Here is a 25,871-nt window from a genome sequence, read left to right as displayed (position 1 = left end):
ACAGGGTCTCACTGAGTTGCTTAGTGCTTTGATGTTGCTGAGGCTGGCTTTGAACTCTTGATCCTCCTACCTCAGCCTCTCTGAGCTGCTAGGAATACAGGCATGTGCCACCCTGCCTGGCTGCATTTGATCTTTTCGGAGTCTACCAGCTTGGCCTGTAATTTTAGCTAGTTGGGAGGCTCAAGGTCAGCCTGGGCAATATATCGAGACCCAGTCTTAAATGAACAGAGAGTCTAGACCATTTGTGTTGCAGAATGCACCTCAATTTGGATTGTTGCACTTTTTTCTCATGTTTACTTTCAGATTAATTATGTTAGATAAAAACACTATATTAGCAGTGTTTTTCATCCAGCAGGGATATTTACTATTTAATATATTAAATATTACCAATCACTAATGTTTGTAGTGATAAGTTAAGGCAATATCTGTCAGAATTCTCCATTGTAAGACACCCTTTTCCTTTGTAATTAATCATTTTTGGGACTCATTAAATAATTATTGATGTGAATTAATGATATATTTTGCCTCCAGAAATCATACTGGAAGCTTTTGAGTTGTCCATTAATAAGTAGCAGAACACTGACAGTGTTTAATGGTTTAGAAATCCTATAACAGAAGTATAGAAACTGTACTAATGTACCATTAAGATTATAGGTTTCAAAATTTTAGGAAGTTAAGTCTCTCAGCTTGGATTATTTCACATGTGTCTTGGGGTACATACGAATACCTAAAGGGCCTGGGATTGTAGCTCAGTGGTTGAGCACTTGCCTCACATGCGTGAAACACTGGGTTCGATCCTCAGCAACATATAAAAAAATAAACAAATAAATAAAACTAAGATAATGTGTCCATCTACAACTAAAAAAAAAAAAAATTTAAAACAAGATACCTAAAGGAAGATTTATTTATAAGTTTCTATATAAAGAGTACAGAAAGTTGATCACTAACTGTTGCTATGAAAAATCATTAAATTTCTGATCAAATTAAATTTTATGTGCTTGTTTATGAATATGATATTTATATATCACAAATGTCTTATTTTGTTTTTGAAAACCAATGCATGGTGATTTTAAATACTGGATGGTTATTAGTGAGTCAACTATTCCCACCATTTGCCCAGAAGAGGGCAGTGATGTGTCTCTATCAAAAAGAAAATAAGGAAATAAGAATATGGAGGCACTTTTTCCATAAATTACATACTTTCACAAGCATGTGTTTATTTATACTTGAAAAGTAATTAATGCTTATTATTTAAAAAAGTCATATGTTAAAGAAATAAATGACAGGGCAAGTGAAAGTCTTCTATAACTCCTACCCCTAAGGAGAACAAAAAACATTAATTGTTGGCAATTTTTTTTTAAAGCTTAAATTATTTATACTTAAATTTAGGTGTTATAAGGAATCCTCTTGAGGGAACTTGAGAGATCTGAATTTTAATTGACAACCCATATACAGATTTGGTGTGTGGATTTAGCATATCTTTTAATCTCTTGATGTCATTCTGCTTTTTCTTTTTTGTCTTTGTATCAAGTTAAGAGCATTACTACACCTTTAAGAAATGTGAGAAAAAGCTAGTGATGACTGGGAAGAATTTGTAAGTATAAGCATAAGGTAGTGTTAGTACAAAGCTAGTCTTTTAGTTTTTTTAATAACTGTTTTAATTAAATTTGGGGTTTTTGCTGTTTTTTTTTTCCCTACTTGAAAAATATATAGTTTATTTACCCTGGGAAATGGGGGGAAATAGTACTTTTTATCTTTCCCTGTCGTTTAACCATCTGAGCCAGTTAGCTCAGACTTTCCTAAATGATTCACCTTTTGGAAAAGATAAGTCATGGAAAAGTTTCTCCCCAAGTAAAAACTTCAGGAAATACTGAGTGAGAATTAAGTTAAATTGGAATTTCTACTTAAAATACTTACATTAGTTATTGCTGATAATGGGCCTTTTCCTGTAAGGGTTCCCTCTTGTGTATGAAATGGTTTATAACTTAACTATTCTACTTGAAGGGTTGAAGGTTTTTTGTTTGTTTGTTTGTTTGTTTGTTTGTTTTGGTTTTGATTTTGTTTTTTGTTTTGTCTGTTTGTTTAGTGGTGCTGGGGATGGAACCCAGGGTCTCATGTATATAGCAAGTGATCCACCCCTAAGCCATATCTCTAGCCCCTTGAAGGTATTTTGATAGCCAAATCTATTATTGCTTATTAAAAATGGAGTTCTTCTAGGAATACTATCTGAAGAGTAATTTGTTATTAGTGTCAATTATCAAAAGCCCTGAGAAATGTACCAATTTATGTAACATGTTTTTAGTGAATATGGATAAGAGTTTGACACTAAGAAATAAAGATTTCTCCACATGTTATACATTCTTTATGCCCCCTCTGTGGCGCTCTATATCATGTAGCATCACAACTTGATTTCATGGTTGGCTGTCATGCTGGACTGTGAGCTCCTTAAGGGCAGAAGCCATGTTGTATTTCTGTGCACATCCAATATCTTAACATAGTGCCTGCATCTGGTTGCTTTTCAAAAAATGCTTAATTAGGTGCCTGCTACAAGTCATGTCAGTCTTACAATAAAACAAGAAAACACAAAACCAAAATGTGTTGCATAAGTGTTGCTTTCCTTTCTCTGTAACTTGGGCCACTTGATCTTCATCTTTTCTTTCATCATTATTTTAAAATTTCACGATGTTGTGCCTTGATATGATTTTGCTTTGTCAGGTGTTCTGTGGCTTTCGCTAATACTGGGGATTGAACCCAGGGGCGCTCTATCACTGAGCCTACATTTCCTGATCTTATGTTTGGTTTTGAGATAGAGTCTCACTAGTTGCCAAGGCTGGCCTGGAATTTTCGATCTTCCTGCCTCAGCCTCCTTGAGTAGGTGGGATTATGGGTGTGCACCCCTGAGCCTGGCTTCTGCTTTTTTTTGTGGAATGTCATCCTTCACTTAATGGAAATTTTCTTTTATTATCGTAACCTCCCAGTTTTCTCTTTTTGAAATTCATAATAGTGGAATTGATGCAGTGACATTAGATGAGGTGAGGATTGGGTAACAAATGAACTCCACACCTCAGTAGCAAAATGTAGTATATGTATTTCTTTTTGGTATGACTCCACTATGAGTTGGGTGGCAACACTATCCTCTAGAGCATGTGACCTTAGAAGGTGCTATGGTAAAGGAAGAAATCAATAGATTTTTCACTTAATTCTGTTTTAAGAATGGGCTTTAGTCCTTTCCTTTGTGAGTCTGGATCTTCTGTGGTTTTTGTTTCTTCAAAGGGTAACAGGGTCCTGCTGGCTTGGGAGTGGAGGGCAGTAGCCTGTGTATTGAGTTGGAAAAGGGATCTGAGGCCTAGGTTCTCCTGAAACAGACTCTCAGGTGGGTTCAACCTGCTTTACTCCTCCACCTTCTTCAAAATTCCTGTCATCTCAATTGAATGAGCTTTTGAGGGTGCTGTCATACAGATTGGCTTGCTTGTTTGGGGCCATTCTGCATGACTGTCAGCCATCTGTTGCTAGAGTGGTGCTGTGTGGCAAACCATGCCAGTCTTGGTGGTAACAACAGTAAACATGCATTTTTTTTTCCTCATTTGCCTCTGGGTATGTGGTGTTTGGCCAATCCTATGTTGGCTATAAGCTTAACCATTATTTTGTGCCACTTGTATACAAGACATAGTACTAGGTTCAGGAATGAGATGATCCTTAATAAGAAAATTTGTCCTTGAAGGTGAATAGACTTATATTCCCTCAAGGTGGATTTATAGGATTTTCCTATCATTATTCTTGGCCAGTGTTTTTCAGAATGAGTGGTTGAACATGACTCACACATTTTGGTTTTGTATTGTTTTACTGAAAGACTGACAAGACTGACTCTGGAGTGTGCTTCTTGCTGACAGCTGTAACGGGAGGACTTAGGGAGATAAAATTTATATGCATTGTTGTTTTACTTGTTAACTTTAGTCAGTGAAAAAGCTTTTATCTAGAATACTGTAGTAAACTTTTATCCTAAAACTCAACAGCCAGAATTTATTAAAAGCCCTATGATGGATATGTTTCTAGTTCTCATTCTCTTTTTACTAGATTTTGTTTCTCTCTCTTTATTCCTCTTGTGAATTTGATGTCTCCTTTTCCTTGGAACAGGGTAACAAAGGAAGTGGATGCTACATCTAAAGAAGCCAAATCCTTCTTCAAGCAAAATGAGAAAGAAAAACCACAGGCTAATGTCCCTTCAGCTGTGCCGTCAATCCCTGCTGGGTCAGGGTGAGTACTCAAGTCTCAATCGCAGGTGTACTGGGCACTTTGGAAAAGCTGTTTTCCGTGCAAGGACCTGCCTTAACTGCAGTGCTCATGGCTCCTTTCCTGAGAGAAGGAATTATGCTGCTGAACTATTACACTATGCTGCCTTTGCTGAACTATTTACCAAGATGGAAGAGGCAAAGGAAAATGGGCCATAGGTCTCCTTTAATTCCAGCCTGAAGGAAGCCCTGGTTTACAGTGTTGACCGCAAAGCTGAACATGTAAAGTTTATATTTAAAAATAATAAATTTTGAATGATAATATTTAGCAGTTCATCAGAACTTTGAATGAAGATTTGAGTTGAGTATTCGCTCCCATCCCCCATGACTTCAAAGGAACATAAAAAGGTCAAGCCAGGCACAGTGGCATGTGCCTGTAGTCCCAGCTACTCAGGAGGCTGCAGCAGGAAGATCACTTGAATCCAGGGGTTCGAGGCCAGCCTGGGCAACATAATAAAACCCTGCCTTAAAGAAAAATGGTGAATCAAAGGTGACTTGTAGATAGTTTTCTTAACATATTGTTTTGAATTTAATGTTTTCTTCCTTTGTATTTTCTATGTAACTTGAATTATCTTTAGCTGAAGACTAGAATTTTTAGTCTTTGTAAAAAATAAAGCATCATAGTAAATAAGAAAGTGGCAGCCTGCAGCCACGAGACTGCACACAGACCACATCCCCTGCACAGCTCTGATTACCCAACTGACTCCTGCAGAAATTTCTGTGTTCTTAATATCCCTAGATGTTTGGGATAGAACAAGTGTCTCTAAATTGGCTTCTTTGACCCTTACTTCTTCCTTCTGTGTCACTTCTTCCTTCTCTCCAAACTTGTGTTTGGTTCAAATAGTAAACTTTTTATTTCTTCTACATTTAAAAAGAAAAAAGATGATTTTTCTATTAGATGGTGAGCTTTCTAGGGCAGGTCTTTCTAATTTTTGCAGCCCTGACTCTAAACAATCCTGTGTTATGCTGGCATACTCTCTTAGGATGTGTCGGCCCAGTCCTGAGTCGAAAGTTTGCATGCGAGTCGAGTCATTTATGTGAGAGGTGATTCCAGGAAGCCCCAGAAAAGAGGTGAAAGGGAGAAAGCAGCTGTTTAAGGGTTGTTCTTAAACAGGTTGCTGCTAATAGTGGCTGCCACTCAGCCCTGCTGGGAAACTGAGACTATGAAGAGCAGAGTGAGGCGCCAAGAAGCTCACTCCAGTTCTGGCCTGACGTTGGCTCAGAATTGCTTCTGCATGTTCCCTGCGCTCAGTCCTCTGGCCATGAGCTATAGGTGCTTGGGAGTACAATGATCAGCATGTTCCTTGGTGATTAACGTGGGGCGATGTGGAGGGAGCTCCTTCCACTCTGCTACATTGCCTTGCACCAATCTTTATTTCCTTACCTAATTGTTGTGCATTGGAGCTCCCAGGTAGCAGAAATCAATGGTGTTCAAAGAAATCTCAGAAGAAAAAGGATTTGACTGCTTGCTACCACAGTAAAATTGACTCAAAGCAGATGAATGTCTCTATAGAAGAGCAGAACTTAATGGAAATGTGAAGAATTCTCCAGACCTGGCCCTGTTAATGTTCCCTGGGTCAGCATGCCTTCAATCTGTGATTTGCATTTATTAGTTAAAATATTGCTATATTTTATTCTATAAAATATTTATTTTAGTTATTGATGTGCTTCTCCTGGGTGACAAAGATAAACAGTTTTTAGTGGGGGTTGAGATAAAAAGCAAATAGGAATCTGTAGGCTGATGAAGTGCGTTTTTAGCCTTTTATTCATTGTATTGTCTGAGGGGGTTCTCTTCAGACCAGTAGCTTTCAGGTAGTATTGTCACCAGAGAAGAGAGATTTCTGAAGAACAGTCCAGGGAGTTCCCAGAGAGAAGGGTAACTTGACTTAGGACCAGCTGCATTCTTGTCATACAAAAATGAAAGAATTTCAGCACCCACCCACCAAAGGCATAGATAAGTTTATTTAGGATTGCTTACCTATTCAAGGGAGAATGTAGGCTATCTCCAAAGGGAGAGAGAACCTCAGACTAAAAAGTCAAAAAACTGCCATCCATAGTAAGGAATACATTCTACATTATGTGTTTTTAAACTCATAAAAATAGATTTGTAAAAAGTGGGAATAAAAATTTGGTGAGATGATTTTGTTTTTCAGTATTGGGAATTGAACCCAGCACCTCACACATGCTAGGCAAGCAGTCTGCCACTGAGCTACATCCCTAGCACCCCTTTTTTAAAAAAAATAATAATAATAATAAGGTCTTGATATATTGCCTAGGCTGGCCTCAAACTCTTGGACTCTAGCTGGGGGTGCAGCTCAGTTGTAGAGTCCTTGCTTCACATGCACAAGGCCCTGCGTTCTATGCAGCACACAAAAAAAAACAACGACAAACTCTTACACTTAAGCCATCCTCCTACCTCAGCCTCCCAAGTATCGAGGACTACAGATGTACACTGCTGTGCACTTACTGAAATGATATTTACACTTATTACATATGATTCACTTGGATTTTCTGTTTAGAATGTGTCATTTAAAAAATGTTATTACCCACTGAATTGATTTTGCAGTCTACTATGACTTGAATTTGGCACATACTGCTCTAGGCTACATATGGAATTAGCCTTCAGCAGCTTTTACATAGGTTGCCAGACTTGCATCTGCTGTTATTAAACAGGTTTTCTTGGATTTAAAAGTATTGTTATGAAAGTGACCTTAGGATATAACTACCAGATAAAAAAAGACAAATACTTTTACATTGTGTTTCTAGCATAGTTTCAGCTAGTGCGGTTTTTACTTATATCTTCCATCGTATCTCTTACAATAATCCCTATTGATGCAAAATTCTACATGGAAAGTATATATTTCAGAAAGTACTCTGCAGAGTATGGAGACAGCTAGGGGAGAGAGAAATGGCAGCTTGACAGTCAGCTTGGGTAAACTTCTGAGTTGCTCACATGAAAATCTCTCTCTCCCTGTTTCTGTATTCTTGCTGCCTTTCTAAAATAAGAAATCTGCTGAGATGATATCTGTATCAGGGAGACCCAGCAGGAAACAGATGGTATCCTCAAATTCCGATACTTTGAGGAGAGCTTAATAACTCACAAAGTAATGGAAAAACCACAGGGACAGGAATAGTGTGGTATCCCTGGGGCTAGTAATAATGAGACTCCATTGGATCTGTAGGCCCAAAGGGGCAAGAGAAGGGAACAGTCATTGGCAGTGGAAGACAAGATTATGTGGAATGGGCTTACCCCACAGGAGCTGAGATCTTCAGCTGGGCCATGGATCCTCCCAGGGAAAAGGAAAGGGAACATATGTTCAGATATTCTTTTCTTCTCTCCCTCCTATCTCTTGCCATTTCATTGCCCATTGCAGGTTGTTAGAGGAAAAATTACTCTGACACTTATTAAAATAGTCAGGAAAACTTGATTGAGGACTTGTTTTGATAGGTATCAAGATTAAAAGAGCTCAATTCTGTTATGTACAAAGATAGCAGAAAGGAGAGCCACTGGGTGGAAAAGCACTAAGAGAGTAGAGGGATTCTTGCTAAAGGCAGGTACGGTGATTGAATTATAAATGTAGGGGATTCTCTCTAAACTGACTTAGCAGGACTCCTTCTAAATCTGGGCATGCCCAGCAAGGACAGGAGTCAACATCTAGGCTTAGTTGAGAATAGGAGTGAGAGGAGTCTGGCTATAGTTTGATTAAGGAAAATTGTTTCTACAGGGCAAGTTTCTGGGGCAGAGAGGACAAGGGAGTGGGCATAGAGGGAATCTGATAATTATACCAAGAACTGTTCCAGGGAGCTATTCCAGGGAAATATTTTTTAGTAGATGAAGGAACTGCTGACTCCTTTATAAAGAAGGTAAAGTGAAGTTTGACCAAAATCAATTTCTTTGAAAGCTATAATGGAACATTACGGATTATAAGGATATGTCTACCAAATGCCTGATTAAAAGTCCTCAGAGTTGTGCATGAAAATGGGGATACATTTAATTATGATATAGTGTGTCTTGAATTTCTGATAAATCCAGAATGACCTTCAAGATTGGCCTGCTCATTTTTCTGAAATGCATTTTGAAAAGCTTTTATGATTGCAATTATGCTTGTAAGGAGACACTGCCAAGAGAATTCACTTGCTCTGGGGTGTCGAGTGGACTCATTTTTTCAGTGCAAACATTGGGATCTTCTGCAGACTTCACATGCAGAGCTGTTTTCAGGGAAGAATCTACTGGCGTAATCTAATATATTAAAAGAAATAAATACTTGGTGCAGTGGTGCATGCCTGTAATCCCAGCGGCTCAGGATTCAAAGCCAGCCTCAGCAATTTAGTGATGCCCTAAGCAACCTAGCAAGAAATAAAAAATAAAAAGGGCTGGGATGTAGCTCAGTGGTTAAGCACTCCTGGGTTCAATTCCTGGTACCAAAAAATAAATCAATAAAAATAAATTTAAATATATATATTTCTTCATGTAGTAAAATATTTTTCCATTGACATTTTCACTTTGGGAGCTGCTTTACTTTATAGAAATTACACAACAGAAACACTTTGTTTATTTTCCTTTTCTCTAAACAGATTTAAGCAATACAGGAAGGCCAAAGCAGAAGAGTAAAACATCCTGTCCCACATCTTTTGCTAGCAAATAAGAACAGATTCAGAGGAACAAATGTTTGTAACTGGAAATGCATTTCCTCCACATGTTTAAAATAGCACACTGCTTAGACTATAAAAAGCCAAAGTTTATGCTTTGAGAATGGAGTAAACTGTCTTTTAATTAGAGGCCGGAATCAGACTACAAGAAGTACACTGTCTGTGTTTGGTGAAGAAAGCACAGTGCTTACTTGGTGTGTCTAAATTCCCATGGTCTTGTCATCCCAAGCCCGCTATCACCTCTTCCCCCACACCTTCAGTCCTTTTTACTACCTCTTCTGTTCACTACCTGCATTCAGCTTCTGCCAGCATGTACTAGTAACTGCTTGACCAGGCTTCAGCCCCTCATTTGCTACATTTGCTTTCAACCTGGCATTTATTACTTATCCTGTTAGTCTTCAAATTTTATAATCCTAACTGTAGGAATTGACTGAGGATGTGGCTTGCTGGTAGAGCACTTGCCTGGCATGCCAGAGGCCTGGGTTTGCTCCCCAGGCATTGAGGGCCTGTTGTTTAGCCTCCTCCTTATAGATTGGGAATGACTTAGAGTAGTAAAACCTACTATTTTCACATGTGGTTTTCTCTTGTCATCTTGGTTTCTTGAGCAAAGAAAAATGCCTTACTGTTGAATTTCAAACAACCTTATGGGTGGTGTCAGTTTAAGCAGTGTTTGTCCCAGTGGTGGATAGAATTCTTCATAGTGCTATACTTATCATCAAGACCCATACTAGCTGGGCGCAGTGACACACACCAGTAATCCCAGTGGTTCCAGAGGCTGAGATAGGAGGATCACAAATTTAAAACCAACCTCAACAAAAGCAAGATGACTGAGCAACTCAGTGAGACTCTATCTCTAAATAAAATACAAAATAGGGCTGGGGATGTGGTTGAGTGGTTGAGTACCCCCAAGTCCAATCCCTGGTATACCCCCATCCCCCAAAGAAGACCCAGGCCTGACCCAGTGGTTGGCCAGTTTTTAGTGTATTTGCCCAGTCCCAGAACCTTTGCTTTGTGCAACAGTCTTCTGTCTGAGCAGTTGACTAGTCTCTCCCACTCCCCTTGAGTGAGTCAATATAAATTTTACTTGTGGTGTTTGTTTTGTTTTGTTGTTTTTAGTTTTAGGTGGACACAATTTTTATTTTAATTTTATGTGGTCCTGAGGATTAAACCTAGTACCCCATGCTTGCTAGGTGAACACTCTACCACTGAGCCACAACCCCAGCTCATACTCATGGTTTTAAGTTTCAGAATTTCTCAGTATATTGTCTTTTGATACAGAACATTAACCATTTCACATAAAGTAATAAAAATCAGACACAATATTGGGAAGAAATGTTTCTAATGTTCAAATAGAATCTCTTGTTATGATGATGAAACAATCAGATATCTAGCCTATGGTGATTTGATTGGTTGATTGCATTACTGGGGGTCAAACCCAGAATGCTTGCATGCTATGCAAGGGCTCTACCACTGAACCATATCTTCAGCCCAAGGGCCTCTAACCTTTGAAGGATTGCTGTCATGTTGTTAGGAGTGTGTTTTTTAAAACAGGACCTAATTTTTGCTAAAAAGGGAAGAAAGGGCTCTAGATTATTCAACAGCAAGTACATTTATATTAACAACAACAAAAAGAGCTACCTTTGAATCTGACATCATTTCCTGGTTTGATCCTTTTGTGAGACTCATGATCAGTTGGCATGAGCCCATGTACCTGGGGAATAGATCTGCATGTGAGGTCATATGATGCAAGAGAATGGCCATTCCAAAAGGAAATCCCGCTTGTTTCAAAAGAGTAACTGTTATGAGTGAGGGCTTATTGCTAAATATTGTAATAGTTAAGGTAATTAGAGCAGCTGAGTACGGGGCCTCACACCTGTAATCCTAGCAATTTAGGAGGCTTCGGGCAGGAGGATTGAGAGTTCAAAGGCAGGCTCAGCAGCTGGTGAGATGCTCTAACAGCTTAATGAGACCCTATCTCAAATAAAAAAGGGCTGGCTTGGTATGTGGTTCAATGGTTAAGTGCCCCTGAGTTCAATCTCCAGTCCTTTCTCCTCTCAAAAGGAGAGAGAGAAAGAATTAGACGAAGGCAAATTTTTCAGCAAGCATGACCTATGATATTTTTTTTTTAATTTAGAAGTGATTTTCTTTAAGGGAAGAAATGATGTCAGTTTAATACTTTATAATGGGTTGTACTCTTTTTTCTTAAAAACTGCTTTATTGCAATATAATTCATATATTGCATAATTCACCCATTTAATTAATACCCATGGCATATCCACAGGGTTGCACATTCATAGTGCTATGCAGCCATGATCATTTTTATCACCCCCAAAAGAAACCCTGAACCTCTTAGAAGAAGTCACTCTTCAGCCCTATCCCTGTCCCCATCCCCACCTCCACACTCTCACCACTCCCAGTCAATCACTAATCTACTTTCTGTGTCTAGATTTGCTTATTTGGACTTTTCATATGATTGGAATCCTGTCATATTTGTCCTTTGGTGTCTGGCTCTTTGACTTAGCATATGCTTTCAGGGTCCATCCATCTTGTAACATTTATCTCTGCTTCATTCTTTTTTATGTCTTTTTTTATTCATACAGTAGAATGAGTAATCTTTCATGATATGACTGTACCATGTTTAATTTATCCTTTCACTAGTTGGTGGACATAGATAGTGTGGTTTCTAGTTTGGGGCTGTTATGAACAAATGTTTCTGTGAACTGTTGTGTACAAATTTTTATGTGGTTATCTTGAGTATGTAACTAGGAGTGGAATTGCTGGCTTATGTGGTAACTTGGACAGCCTGTTGAGTAGGAGAATGAGCCATAAGGGAAAGTTCAGGAGCGCAGCTTAGGGGTAAAGTGCCTTTTGTGCCTCAACTTCTTCCCTTGTCACATCTCTGAAGCACATAGCTTTATATGTAAGCTCCAGCTGTCAGATAAAGAGACCAATGAAAAAACTATAAAATCCAGTAATGCTGTAAAACAATGATGAGGGAAGAGGAAAAAAAAGCAGTTTTCTCCGTCCAAGTTAATTCTGGAAGTAATAAGAGGGAATTAAGTCTTTTGGTTTGTTTCCAAAATCAGCTTCAAGCTTTCTACTCTGTGAGATTTCCTAGTTGATGACATTTCTGGATTTTAGTTTAGTCGACTCACAGCTGGCCCTGTCCTAATTTTATTACTGTTTGTAAATAGATATTCTTGATCTTCCCACTGAATTTTGAATTAAACTTCGTTATTTGTAGCGGATGTGGTGCTCCCAATAGGATGTGTTCAGAAATGTGTGGTAAGATTTTTTTTTTTTTTTTGGTCATAATGACTCAAGGAAGCCACTGGTACTTAGTGGGTGTGAGGTCATATGATGCAAGAGATGTTAAATGTCCTGCGTTGCTAATGTAGTTTGGGTATAGAATACTTTTCCTTTCCCAAATGCCAGCTTTACATAACCGCTTTTCCTTCAGCTTCAGGGCTGTAATTCAAAAAACTGACAGTTCATGAGCCAGATCTGTCTCTCCTGTTTTTTGGGGGGAAGGGGATTGTTTGTTTGTTGATTTATTTATTTTTTTTTTATACTGGGGATTGAACCCTGGGGTACTTACTATACTTCAGAACTACATTCTCAACTCTTTTCTTATTTATATTGACACAAGGTCTCATTAAGTTGCCCAATCTGGTCTCCAGCTTGAGATCCTTATGCCTCAGTCTCCTAAATCACTGGATCTGTATATGTTTTTATTTGGTCAGTATGTTGATTTTTAAATGTCTGGACTTATGGGTTTTTTTGAGAGATGAGAAGTTTTGCTACTGTCTTTCTTTTCTACTGCAAAAATGGGTTGATGCAGAATACCTTGAGTTCAGCCTTTCTTTGTCCTTAATTGGCAGTGTCACTCCTTAGCTCTTACAGGAAGCTGTTTCTCCCAAGTTTAGGGTGACATGTTTCCCTTGAATGCCCATGTGAGTTTCCTTTTGGAAACAATTTACTTTCTAGAATTAAAAGAATTTCATCATCCTTTTAAAAAGAATAAATACTTCCTATTTGTTAACTGCTGAGTCACATTTAAGGCATGGTGCTAAGTGTTTTCCCTGCATTAATTCATTTAGTCAACATAAACACTTTAAGAGGTGTTCAACTGCGTCCACAGTTGAACTTCGTGCCAATTTCACAAATCAGGACACTGAGGCTTAGAGAGACTTAAAGGAACACTTAACTTGTTGGGGTAGAGTTGATGATTACTGGAGCCAGAACTATAGTCCAGATCCGTTTGAGAACAAAGCCTGAGCTCTTTCCATGCAACTGCTCTTTCTTGCCCTCCTGTTTGATCCTGTTTGGTCCTGCTTGTTTGTTAAAAGAATCTCCCAACTTTATAACTAATGAGAGAGACTTTGAAAGCTAGTGTGTAATTCCTTTATAAGTCTTTTTTCCATTAATTATGGTTAAACCCAAGTTTTCTGTACTATATTTCCATATGATTTCTGCTTCATAAAATTGAAGGACTCGGGGCTGGAGTTGTGGCTCTCAGTGGTAGAGTACTTGCCTAGCATGTGTGAGGCCCTGGGTTCGATTCTCAGCACTGCATATAAATAAATGAATAAAATAAAGATCCGTCAACATCTAAAAAAATATTTTTAAAAAAATTGAAGGACTGGAACATTTCTAAGGTGAGTTCTCAGTGTGTTTGTATGTTGATATCTGTTAACAACAGTAAAGCTATGGACAAGATGTAATCCGGCACCAGGGGAATAATGACTGTTACTCTTCCCATATGATGGCCAACTCCTGCAGGGATTGAATCATATACTGTGCGCAGCTTATGTGAGGGTTGTTCTAGGGGAGTCAAATAAGAGATGCCTGGCCCAAGTTGGGTTAAGTGTATTTCTTCTGGCAGCCACTTGTTCCAAGATATGACAAACTAGAGATAGCTTTTAAAAGGATGCTTCAGCCCAGTATGGTGGTGGCACATATGGGTAATCCCAGCTCTGGGGAGGCTGAGGCAGGAGGACTGCAAGTTTGAGACCAGTCTGGGTAACTTAGCCAGACCCAATCTAAAAATGAAAAATAAAAGGGATTGGGAATGTAGTTCAGTGGCAGAGCACCCCTAAACTTTTTTTTTTTTTTTTGGTGCCTCAAAAAAGAAAAATCCTATTTAGAGACTAGTGGTAGTGAAGTAAATGGTTTTGCAACCCAGGTAATACTACTGCTGTTGTCTTACCTTTCAGCTGTAGAATGGTAAACTCTGTTGGAGCAAGAATGCCCATGTTCTTCAGTGAGTGCTAATACTCCATTTGGTCTTAGCTTTTTTTTTTTTTTTGCTTAGCATGCACAAGGTCCTTGGTTCAATCCCCAGCACCCTCGAGAAATTAAATTGAATTAGACTAAAACATACCTTCATAAGTTTTGTTGCAAATACGTAGAAAATAGATTTGAAATTAAATAAAGAAAATAATTCTTTAAAGAAATAGTTTTGAATATTTTGAATCTGTAAATGGTGATTTTATTTACCTTCTTGATTCAGACATATTGTTCCAGCCAAGCTAGTATTGAGAGATGTATGAACGGGGAGACTAGTGATATTCTTTTGAAAATGGGGCAGAGGGGTTGATACTTAACATTTGGATCAGGAACTGAAGTCTCTGCCAGAGTGAGCATTTAAGTGAGATGCCAAACATTTGTAGTTACCAGGATGGGGTAATGTTTGACAAATTAGATTGGATACCTACAGCAAATACAATGAATCTAGGAAGTGTCACTAATGGTTTTCAGAGTCGTCCACAGTGAACAAATTCTAGTGTTCTTAGAAGGAAAATCTTATAAGGAAATGAACTTTATTACACACGGCAGCCTTTTTCCTTTATTCTTATCCTTGAATTATAGTCCCAACAAGTTTCAAAAAGAAAAAAAAAACATGGTTTTAAGAGTGAGATGTTTATCTGTATTTTAAACTTGTAAAACTAATTCTCTACATTTTCTTACACTTTTGATCATTCTGGATTTCTCTTGGTGTAAAAAATGAGTCATTTAAGCACTTTTGGTGCTTCTTGGGTGTGTAGAAGAGAAGAGTCAAAATGTTTATTCAGTATAATAATAGACAGTTATTTAGGAATAAGAATGTGAAGACCCTCATTTAAGGAGAGTTGTGATGCTCTGGGAATGAAGAGAAAATTCTAATTAACTTTGTAACATTTATTTGCTAGTAGTTACTTCTTCATGGACTTTGCCTTTTAGTGTGCACTAGAGGGCAGAGTTCTCCCTGAAAAGATAGCTCTCAGAAACCTGAAACATTTCTAAGACAGATGTATGAGTGTGGTATGTTTTTATTTTCTGATTAGGGTTATTTCTTGATATGAGATTTATTTGTTCTATGCAGTTTTTTCATTTTTATTAGAATTTGTTTTCAACCCTACATATGTGTTTGTTTATTAGAGCAAGATTTTTTCCCCTCTCATTTTTGTCCTTGAGATGCAAAAGTGTTTTTGTTGTTTGTGGGTTTACTTTTTAAATTACATACAAGAAAGTAAAAATGACCTATATTCTTACCACTTAAATTTTTTCAGAAAAAAAAAAAAGGTCTCTTTTTTTCATTTCTGCCTGCCTAATTCTTTATTCCCAGCCCCAGAGGCTAATAGTTTTGTGCTTTTGTTAACTGCTTATCAGTTGTATGCAGATCCTTCCCTGTACCATTTTAACATATTGTATGGATACATACAGTTAAGGAAAAAATGCACTCAGTCTGTCTATATTGATCTGCAACTTTTTTTTTTTTTTTTTTTGGTGGTGCTGGGGATTGAACCCAGAGCCTTGTGCGTGCAAAGCACTCTGCCAACTGTGCTATATCCCCAGTCCTACAACTTATATATTTTTATCTAAAGACACTCTTGGATATCTTTCCAGGTTTAGTATAAAAATCTTGTTTCCTTTTTTAACACTTACCTGGTACTCCATTTTGTGAACGTACCATAATTTGAGTGGCCCTTCCCTTCCTGATGAACATTTAGTTTTCCAAACTTTACAGTTAAGAATAATTCTGTAATAATCCTTGATCATATATTTTTATGTTCTCATTCTGTCATTTCTGGTGGCAATCTTAGAAGGGAGATTGCTAGGCCATTAGATGTGTGCATTTTAAATTCTAACAGAGATAACCAAAAGTAATATCGATTTACCCATATTACATGAGAGTGCCTATTTCCAATACCATCACCAGCATCCATCAGGATATTCTCTATAATCACTATATCAACCAAAACCTCTTGACATGCTTATCTGAGTTGTGCCTTACAATTTCCACTCCGTTGAAAACCTCCACTGAAAATAGACTTTTATTTCAAAAATTAAACTAATGCTACATTTTTGTGCACTTGTTAAGTGTTTACAGAATGAATACTTTAGATTTGGGTATTGTAGCTGTATCAAGTCATCAAAGTAAATTCTCAATTTAAGTTCAGGTTTTAAAAAATAATCTGTATCTTATGAACACTGAGAGAAATTATGAGCCACTTTAGGTACTGTATAGTATTGATCCTTTGTGTTGAAACTTACTATCCCCCAAATTTATTTCTTTCTTTCTTTCTTTTTTTTTTTTTTGAGAGAGAGAGAGAATTTTTTAATATTTTTTAGTCTTCGGCGGACACAACATCTTTGTTTGTATGTGGTGCTGAGGATCGAATGTTTGTATGTGGTGCTGAGGATCGAACCCAGGCCGCACGCATGCCAGGCGAGCGTGCTACCACTTGAGCCACATCCCCAGCCTACTATCCCCTAAATTTCTAATGTGAGTAAAGAATGTTCATTCAAAGCATGACTATCAGCGATTCATGTATTTTGGCAAGGTTCTGATAAAGGAATCTTAATACCATTTTGTGGATGGCTGTGATTATATATGATTATACAGAAAGATTCATATTAAATAAATATTTCTGTTTTGATTGGAGAATTTTTCTTATAAGAGAGGCTGAGCAGCTGTGTTCTAATTATTTTGGTTAGGGATTGAAAATCAGACTGGTCTGAAATCTGTCACTTACTATATTCGGTCACTTAGTCCTGGATTCTTGCCAAAGTTGTTATTCAAGTGAACCTATGATAAAATTCAGCTGAAATAATTTAAAACTAGGCTAGTATTTCCATATCACTAAGAAAATTGCAGCCTAGGCGAACATACGTATTTAGACTTAATAATCTGGATGTTTAAGATCATTATAAAAAAGTCACAGCCTTTTGATAATTAGCTTGCTTGAATTTGAATGTTGTACATTGTCAGTGGTTGCTACTTTGAGGGTGAGCAGAAAAAGCCCATGTTTTGCATTGATTTCTGCTTTGAGTTGAGATTCTTTAGGTCCAGCTGCTTGAGTGGTGACATGCTATGGGAGGTGGAAGCCAAAGGAGGAGTTTTCTCCACAGCCAGGTAGCACATGACATGACTTGTTTGGACCCAAAGTGAGATCTGGTAAGATCCAAGGAGTACCAAGTACAAATCACTCTTATCTTGGTTGCTTGTATGGAGTGACTACCTTCAAAGGAAAGATTTGAGGAAAAGTTTCGTTTAAGATGGAATTCACATCATCGGGTCTGCTTCCCAGCATGTTTCTGTGTTGTGCCCTGGGCTAACTAATCCAGGCTTTTTACAGCATTTCAGAAAGTCATCCCATTTTGTCCAGGTTAGATCAGTTGACTTAAGTTTCTCAGTGCTGGTATGGTGAATGAAGCCAGCTTTCCTATTGGTATCTTGAGTCAGTTGTTTTTTTACAGTATCATGCAGGCCTAAGCCAGGCAAAAGTTCAGCTGTGTGAAGGCCTGGGATTAAGTTGTATTTCTCAGAAGTGGGTATGAATTTGTTTCTTCTAGGTGTCCTGGTTAAAGGACCTAGAGTTGTAGCTCAGTGGTAAAGTGCTTGAGCATCGGGCCCTGGGTTCAATCCCCAACTCTGAAAAAGGGTCGGAGGGAAGGATCTAGATGTTCTAGTTATGTTGTTTTCTTAGTTTGGACTTCCTCGATCATTCGTGTACTATAATTTTGAACCCCAAATCTATATGAGTGATAAATTCACAATTCTATTTTCAGAAGAGACTTTCTCTACTCTGCTACAACCTAACCAAAGACAAACTTTCTTGTTTGCTCCCTGGGCTAGTAGGTGAATTTTTTCCCCATTCTGTCCTTTCATTGAGGATGCATGGTTTCCACTTTAGTTAGGATTTTAGTTCCAGTTCCCTACCTTTTGTAAACCCAAGGCCAAGACTTTGTTCATGTGGCTAACGAAACCCAAGCCCGGAAGTTATTAAAAGTCTTCCCCCCTTCCGCCTCACCCCCCTCAGCTCATGTGGTACTACTGCGGTTTTCAGTTCCTTCTTTGAGTCTAGCACCTGGGGTTTTCCCTTTCTTTTTTGCGAGTTTAGCTATACATTTTAAATATTTTTAAATATATTTTGTCTAGCATTCCTGTGTCTTTTTCTGGAAGATATTTAGATTATCTTAAGTATCTTTCTCTTGCCTAAAATATGAGCTGTTTTGTTTAAGGGAGAGATACCCTTTTTGGGTGTGTATGGGGGGGGGAGTTTGGTTGGTTGGTTGGTTGGTTTCCCAGCATCTAGTACAGAATTTTAAAGTTTTTCGTTGCATTTGACAAATTTAAAGAGACTTAAAGGGAACGTTATCTTTCTATTGTGCGCATAGGAAGGAATAGTCAATATCCTTTTGAAATACATTTGATGACTTTTCTTTCTTGAGCAATGTGAGGAGCTTCTTTTAGCCAAGCCCTATTGATTTTCATCATTAAAATATTTTATAACTTAAATTTTTGTTGCTTTTCTTCTCTTTTGAGCTATATTTACATTGTCCCCTCTGCTGTTTTTCTCTGTTCTAGTTAGAAACAAAATACCCAAGATTTTTTTAAGTTATAATTGGACACATACCTTTATTTTATTTATTTATTTTTATGTGGTGCTGAGGATCGAACCCAGGGCCTCTCACATGCTAAGCGAGCGATGTACCACTGAGCCACAACCCCAGCTCCCTTTTTTTTTTTTTTTTTTTTTTTTGGTGGTGCTGGGGGATCACACCAGGGCTTCATGCATGCTAGGCAAATGCCTCACCATTGAACTACACCCCCATCCCTAAGAATATTTAACTCTAATACATGAATTTGCTTGCTTGAAACTCCCTTCATCCATATCAGTCTATATAAATTCTATTTGGCTTCTTTTTAATGTCTCTTGAAAATCTTTACCTATCATTATTGGAACCTTTTTGTTTGTTTAGCATCTGATTCCTTTAGAAATCTTCAAGAAACCTCATAGATGCCACTCTTGATGGGCGCAGGAGGCATGAATCAAAATATTTGATTTCCCAGCTCCTTTGCATCTAGTTCTTAGTCACAGTCCTATTTAGCTTTAACATTACACCTCAGCCTAGGACTTTGAGTCCAGGGCTGCTGAGGCAGAGGGAAGGAACACTGAGAATTTTGGGGGGCCCTTGAGGGTGCTGGCTGCCTAGGTCTGCATATGATTTAGGTCATTTATTTGGCCTCTGAACTTGATTCTTAAGTCCTCCTAGATTTTTAAAGTAAACCAATACCTTTAAAAAAAAACTTTTATTTTGAGAGATTATTGACTTACACAGTTATAAAATAACAGAGATCCCTTGCATCCTTGACCCAGTTTCCTCCTAAAGTGCCATCTTATAATAGAACAACTGGGCTGTTGAGGTTGATACAGTCAAGGTACAAAACATTTTCATCTCCACTATGTTTCAGTTTTATAGCTCCTTAATTCCCCTCCTTAATCTCTGGCAACCACTAATATAGAAATTTCCTTTTGGGGAGTTTTTAAACGACAGATTCTGTTTCCTTTATAGTTTTAGACTCTTCAAATTCTCTATTTCATAAGGGTATGTTGTGGTAATTTGTGGGCTTTGTATAGGTTGTCAAATTAGTGGGTAGAATTCTTCAAAGTATTCTCTCACTGTCTTTTGATGTCTGTAAATGATACCCTGTTTCATTTCTGATACTAGTAATTTGTGTCCTCTCTTTTTGTCAGTCTGATAGACTCTTGTTGGTTTTATTATGTTTTCAGAGGATTTTCCCGTCCTGTCTTTGTCTTCAGTTTCACTGACTTCTACTCTGTTGTTATTATTATTTTCTTACTTTTTGCTTGCTTTTGCTTACATAGGTTGAGCATTCCTTATCCAACAACCTTAAATCAAAATCCAAAAAGCGTCGGTGCTCAAAATGTCTCAAATTTTAACACATTTTAGATTTTGAATTTTTAGATGAGGGATGCTCAACTGGTAAACTATGCAAATATTCTTTAAAAAAATTTTTTTTATTGTTTTGAAATCTGGAACACTTCCAGTCCCAGGCATTTTGGATAGGGGATACCTGACCTATGTGTTATTCTCCTTTTACTAGGTTTCTTGAGAGAGAGCTGAGATTGTTGATTGGAGACTTTTTGTCTTTAACAGTATTTGGCACTATAAATTTCCTTCTTGCTTGTTTCATCTCTGTTTCACAAATTTTGATACATTAGTCTTATTTTTATTCTATTAATTCTTAAAATTTCCCTTGAGACTTGTCTTGGCACATGAATTATTTAAAAGTGTATAACTTCATTTCCTAGTGTTTAGAAGTTTTTCTGTTGTCTTTCTGCTGTTGCTTTTTAGTTTGAATACATTATCGTTGGGGGAACATCCTCTTTTAAGATTTCGACTCTCTTTTTAATTTGTTTGCATTAGTTTTGTGGTCCCAGGAGATGGCCTATCTTGTATGTTTCAGTATCTCTTTTTATTACTCCAGTATTACTCCAATATGTTATAATAAATTCCTTTTCTGTTTAAGTTAACCAGTTGGTCTGTTTTACATCTAAAAACTCTAGTATTCCTGTACAAACTAACAGGTAAGCCAACTGGGAGTTCAGTAAAGTAATTACAATAAACACTACTAGTTTCCCCACTGCACTGTGAGCTTGAGGGCATAGATCTTATCTTTTCTTTGTTTGTCCAGCTTGGTGTGTGGTAAATAACTTACAAGTATTTAAATGAATGAGTAGATGAATAGCTTTTATTAATAGTGATTATGTTTAAAAAGAAATGCATAAGAGACTGGTGTTATAGTTCAGTTGGTAGAGTACTTGGCCTCGCATGCACAAGGCCCACACACAAAAAAGTAATGGGTAAGGCTGAGGGTGTAGGTAGGTGGCAGAGAATGTGCTCAGCATGCGCTAGGCCCTGAGTTTGGTTCCCAGCACCACATTTTTTTAAAAAAACTAATGAATAAATTTGGATCTGTTAAGATTTAATTCTTATTTTTTTGTTTATGTGTATTCTACTGTCAGTTATAATCTCAACAGCAGGGTGGTTTGGGTTCCACAGCTTGAGTTCAGGAAGTAACTAAACCCGGAAACAGACTGTGTAATATCTTCTTATATGATTAGAATGACATTTTATTTCAGCTTAATCATGCCAGAGTTCAAGCATAGACATGTGGAAAGTTTCTTACTCATTCCACAAGAACCTATTTTGCAATTCCTGCTATTTCCTTTATTTCAGGTTGACTTGTCCTCTCATAGAAGTGTTGTTCCCACAGCAGTGTATTTCACAATGCACATCCTTGTGGAGTATGCAGAAGTCCTGCCATTTGCCCGGGAGCCCTGTTTCCTAGTCAGGAAACACATGGTATTCCCTCTGCTTTTCATGTACTTTGCTGGATTGCCTTCTGGATAACAGAAAAGCCCTTCATTTGTTTTCTCCCATTCAGCATTGGTTAAAATGTATTTAAGGGATTTTGATGTATGATATACCCCATTACTAATTTGTTCAGGCTATAACTGGTGACCACTAGCAAAGTTGCTTGGTAGAATAGATGGAAGGGACATTACAGGGACTTGAGCTTAACTTGCTGCCATTTGGCATGGTTTTCTGTTTATTGCTAAGATGATTTGGAGTGACTCCCTGTTTGTTGCTTTAAGTGATTTTCTGTGACTTTTACTGGCTAGGGAGGAGGAGGTATAAAATGTTGACCTTTTTCAGTGGTTCCTCTGATTTTTAGTTCTGAGCATATAGTAGCTTCATGTCTTTCCCCTTGTGGAACTAAACTAGATTGTTCTTAACACAAGAAGCCTTTTTTTTTTTTAATCTTCTACTTAGTTTCTTCTTATAGATGTTCATTAGAAATACTGAAGAAAAGGTTGAGTTACTTAAAAAAACAAAAAACAAGGTTTCAAAGAGATAAGGATATATCATCTTAATTATAGTATTTCTTTGTCTTATTTATAAATGATAAACTATATCAAAAATACAGAGATGTGTGAACTCACATCAATATAGTATTAAAATTATGAAGAGCATTTTAATGATAATTCTCCTTCAAACTGCATTAGTTTCTCAGTTTTAATCTGTTTGTCATGTATCAAGTAGCATCTCTGAAGTACTACTTTTTTGATTCCCCTAGCATTTGACTTTCATGAGAAGAGATAGATTAGTTATCATAGAACCATTAAGTTCTGTGAGTTTGTACAATTGTATACATCCAAGTAGCCACAAGCTAAAGTAAGGTATAGCATGGTGACATCACCCCCCAGAAAAGGATTTTCATTATGGTAGGTTAATTTTGCCTGTTTCAGAACTTAATGTTAATCAAATCATATATTGTTTAGCTTTTTGTGCCTGTCTTCTTTCAATCAGCATATTTAAGAATGGATTTGCTGGGTCACAGGGTAGATGTACATTTAATGTTATGACAAACTGCCAAACAGATCTCCAAGATAGTCATATTGTTTCATTTTCCTATTTCTGATGCTTAAGATTTCCACTTAGACCATATCCTTGTCTATGTATAGTGTTGTCAGGGTTTGTTTGTTTTTAATAAGTGAAAATAATGTCTCCTGTGGTTTTAGTTTGCATTGCTCTGAATACTAATAATGATTATATATCTTTTCATCCTTTCATTTATATGTAATCTTTTGCAAATTTTATATGTAAAATTTTGCAGTGTCTCAGTCTTACCCATTTTTATTGGGTTGTCATTCTCTTGTTGACTTGTAGTTCTTTATATATTGTGGGCCTGAGAGTGCTTTGTCAGATATAAATGCTGTGAATTTTTGTCAGTCCCTGTCTTGCCTTTTTTTTTTTCCCTGAAGTGTTTATATGGGCAAAAAAAAAAAAAAATTCAATTTTGATGGACTTTGTATCTTTTTTATGCTTGGTATATCCTAAGAAATCTGCGTAACCTGAGGTTAAGAAGTTTTTTCCAATAGGGCTGGGGATGGGGCTCAGTGGTTGAGTGCTTCTGAGTTCAATCCCCAGTATCCCTCCCCCGCAAAAAATAAATAAAACATTAAAAAAAGAAGTTTTTTCCTTTCTTTTTTCTTTTTTTAAACTAAGGGTCATTTTTATGTTTAAATTTTTAGTTTGTTTTGGGTACTGGGATTGAACCCAGGGGTGCTTTACCACTGACCTAACCCTTTAACAATGAAGGGCTGGAGATACAATTCAATTGGTAGAGTGCTTGCCTCACATGCACGAGGCCCTGGGTTCAATCCCCAGCACCACACACACAAAAAATAATAATAATAAAAAAAAATAATGACCCAGAAAGGCATGAAAAACAAAATGAAAGTTAATAGTTTAGTGTTTATTTTTTAGGCCTCCTGTGTCACTTTCCCTATGTAGCTATTAAGCACTTGAAATGAGGTTAGTCTGAATTTTGAGGTGTATAGTGTAAAAACCACACTAAGGTGTGAAGAATTAGTAAGAAAAAAATAATAAGCAAGCTGTCAGTAATTTTATATCAGTTCCTTTGTTGAAGCAACATTTTGGATTTATTGGATTAAATAAAGGATTAAACATATTTTCACTTTCATATTATTTAACATGCTACTATAAATTTATAAATTATGTATATGGCTCCCATATTCCTGTTATACAGATTTGTTGTAGTCCTTTCCCTAAGCATGTATATGGATGTATATGTAATCCCCTTCTCCACTTAACAAAATCAGGGCTGGGGATGTAGTTCAGTGGTAGAATGTTTGCCTAGCATATCCTGGGCTCAATCCCCAGCATTGCTTTTTTTCCTATGGGAGGAAGGTCCCATAAGAGAAAGATATTGGTAAACTTTAGCAAGAATGAATAAAATTATTTAAATATACTTTAGCTGATTTCACATGTGCTTGTGGAAGTGTTGAAGTAGTTGTTGTGTTATTTTCACAGCTGTGGCCTGCGAAATGTGCCGCCTTTTCACTTAGCACATATTAACTGGATAAACCCAACCTTGCAGGAACTTTTAGGAGGAGGGAAAGTGGACAGATGGGAGCAGCTGCTCCAAGAGAGGTTTGTCAAGCACACTGTCACCGCTTCATCTTCAGGCCAGAGTGGTTCAGTTCCTACACCAGGAATTAAAGCTATGGTCTGATTCCATGCCTGGAAATGCCTTTAAATCAGCAAGGTCACAAGCTTTTTTCTTTCTCATACAGTTGGTAAAGTTAATTTTCCTTTTTAGCTAACAGTTTGTCCTTGGAACATAACTAAAATGTTCCTTGCTGAGGCTTTTTTAATACCCTCCCTGACACATGTTCTGGTTTATTTAGAATTGAAACAGGCATTCAAAGTGAATGTGTGTGTGTGTGTGTGTGTGTGTGTGAGAGAGAGAGAGAGAGAGATGATGGTTTTTTCTTCCATGAAACAAAACTTGGAAGGAAAAATTGAATGAACTTTCCAAACAGTTGAGAAAAATAAATGGATTTCCACACCTGAAACTCTGAATTGAGACACAGCTAGAGTAGTCACTTAGATTTTGTTGATTCTTTCATGGAGCTGTTTGATGCCCAGAGCTTCATCTGTTTTTATTTTTAATTTCTAGTATGGGTTGGGTTCTGGAACCATTTTGCAGACAACCTTGCATTGCTTCCTTAGAGAACTGGAAAGTCCCACTGATTTGGATCCTTTGGCAGCAGTTGACATTTTACTGAGATTGGTCATCAGTCTTATAATAATTGTGGGAGTCTTACTGCTGTTTAGTGTGGTTATTCACAAATAGTTAATAAAATATATATGGGCTGTGGCTATAGCTCAGGAGCAGAGCGCTTTGTCTAACATATGTTAGGCACTGGGTTCAATCCTTAGCATTACATAAAAATAAATAAGGCATTCTGCCATCTACAACTACAAAAATATTAAGAAAAAAAAATGTATACATTCAAATTTTGGTACCAGTAGATAGTGTAGAGTTTTTCTTTTTTGATTAACTTGGACATTCTTAGCTCTTTTTCCAACTCTTCAGATTAAAACCCTGCTAATAGTTATTATTTGAGTCTCTTTAAGATTTATCTTACAGTAGAGGGAAGATGATCCCCATTGTAAGTATTGCTGGCTTCTGGGAAGGGAAGTAGGTAGAGTGCACTGGTCTGTGCTTTTGACTTGGGCAGACTTGCCTGATTCTTTTTTTTTTTTTTTTTTTTAATTTCCCACTAGAAAACACTATTTCCTTTTCTTTTTTAATATTTATTTATTGAACACAATACCTTTATTTTATTTGTTTATATTTTTTTTATGTGGTGCTGGGGATTGAACCCAGGGCCTCACACGTCCTGGGCAAGCACTTTACTGCTGAGCCACAACTCCAGCCCCAGACTTGCCTGATTCTTATTGTTGCTTTGCATGATGCATTTGGTTGTAAATAAAAATCATAATTCCTGTTTCATGCAGTCTGTTTCAAAAAAAATCTGATTTCATAGAGACATTATTTAGTGTCTTAATTCGCTTTGACATAGTATTTTTTAAATGCCCACAGTTTCATTTACTTAAGATATTATCCTCAGTAGTAGAGTGTTTGCCTACCATGTGTGAGACATCATACACACAAAAATGATATTAACTAGTGTTTGACTATTTTACAGAGTGAGAGAGATAATTATGAAGCTGTATATTATTGTTTCAGTTTGTAGCATATCC

The 25,871-nt window shown here is 37.2% G+C and overlaps 1 protein-coding gene across 2 annotated transcripts in view; it reads left to right on the top strand.

Moving 5' to 3' along the window:
- Nucleotides 1-25,871, top strand: part of Cfdp1 (craniofacial development protein 1) — a 111,073-nt gene that overhangs the window by 25,943 nt on the left and 59,259 nt on the right. For both annotated transcript variants that reach the window (XM_013366564.4, XM_005318435.5), the window contains exon 5: nt 4,135-4,254. In XM_013366564.4, coding sequence (XP_013222018.1) covers nt 4,135-4,254 — 120 coding nt within the window. The remainder of the gene's footprint in view (nt 1-4,134; nt 4,255-25,871) is intronic.

This window comes from Ictidomys tridecemlineatus, chromosome 15 (assembly GCF_052094955.1).
Source record: "Ictidomys tridecemlineatus isolate mIctTri1 chromosome 15, mIctTri1.hap1, whole genome shotgun sequence".
NCBI lineage: Eukaryota > Metazoa > Chordata > Mammalia > Rodentia > Sciuridae > Ictidomys > Ictidomys tridecemlineatus.
Note: the sequence above shows the minus strand (reverse complement) of the source record. Positions and strands in the feature narration are given on the sequence as shown.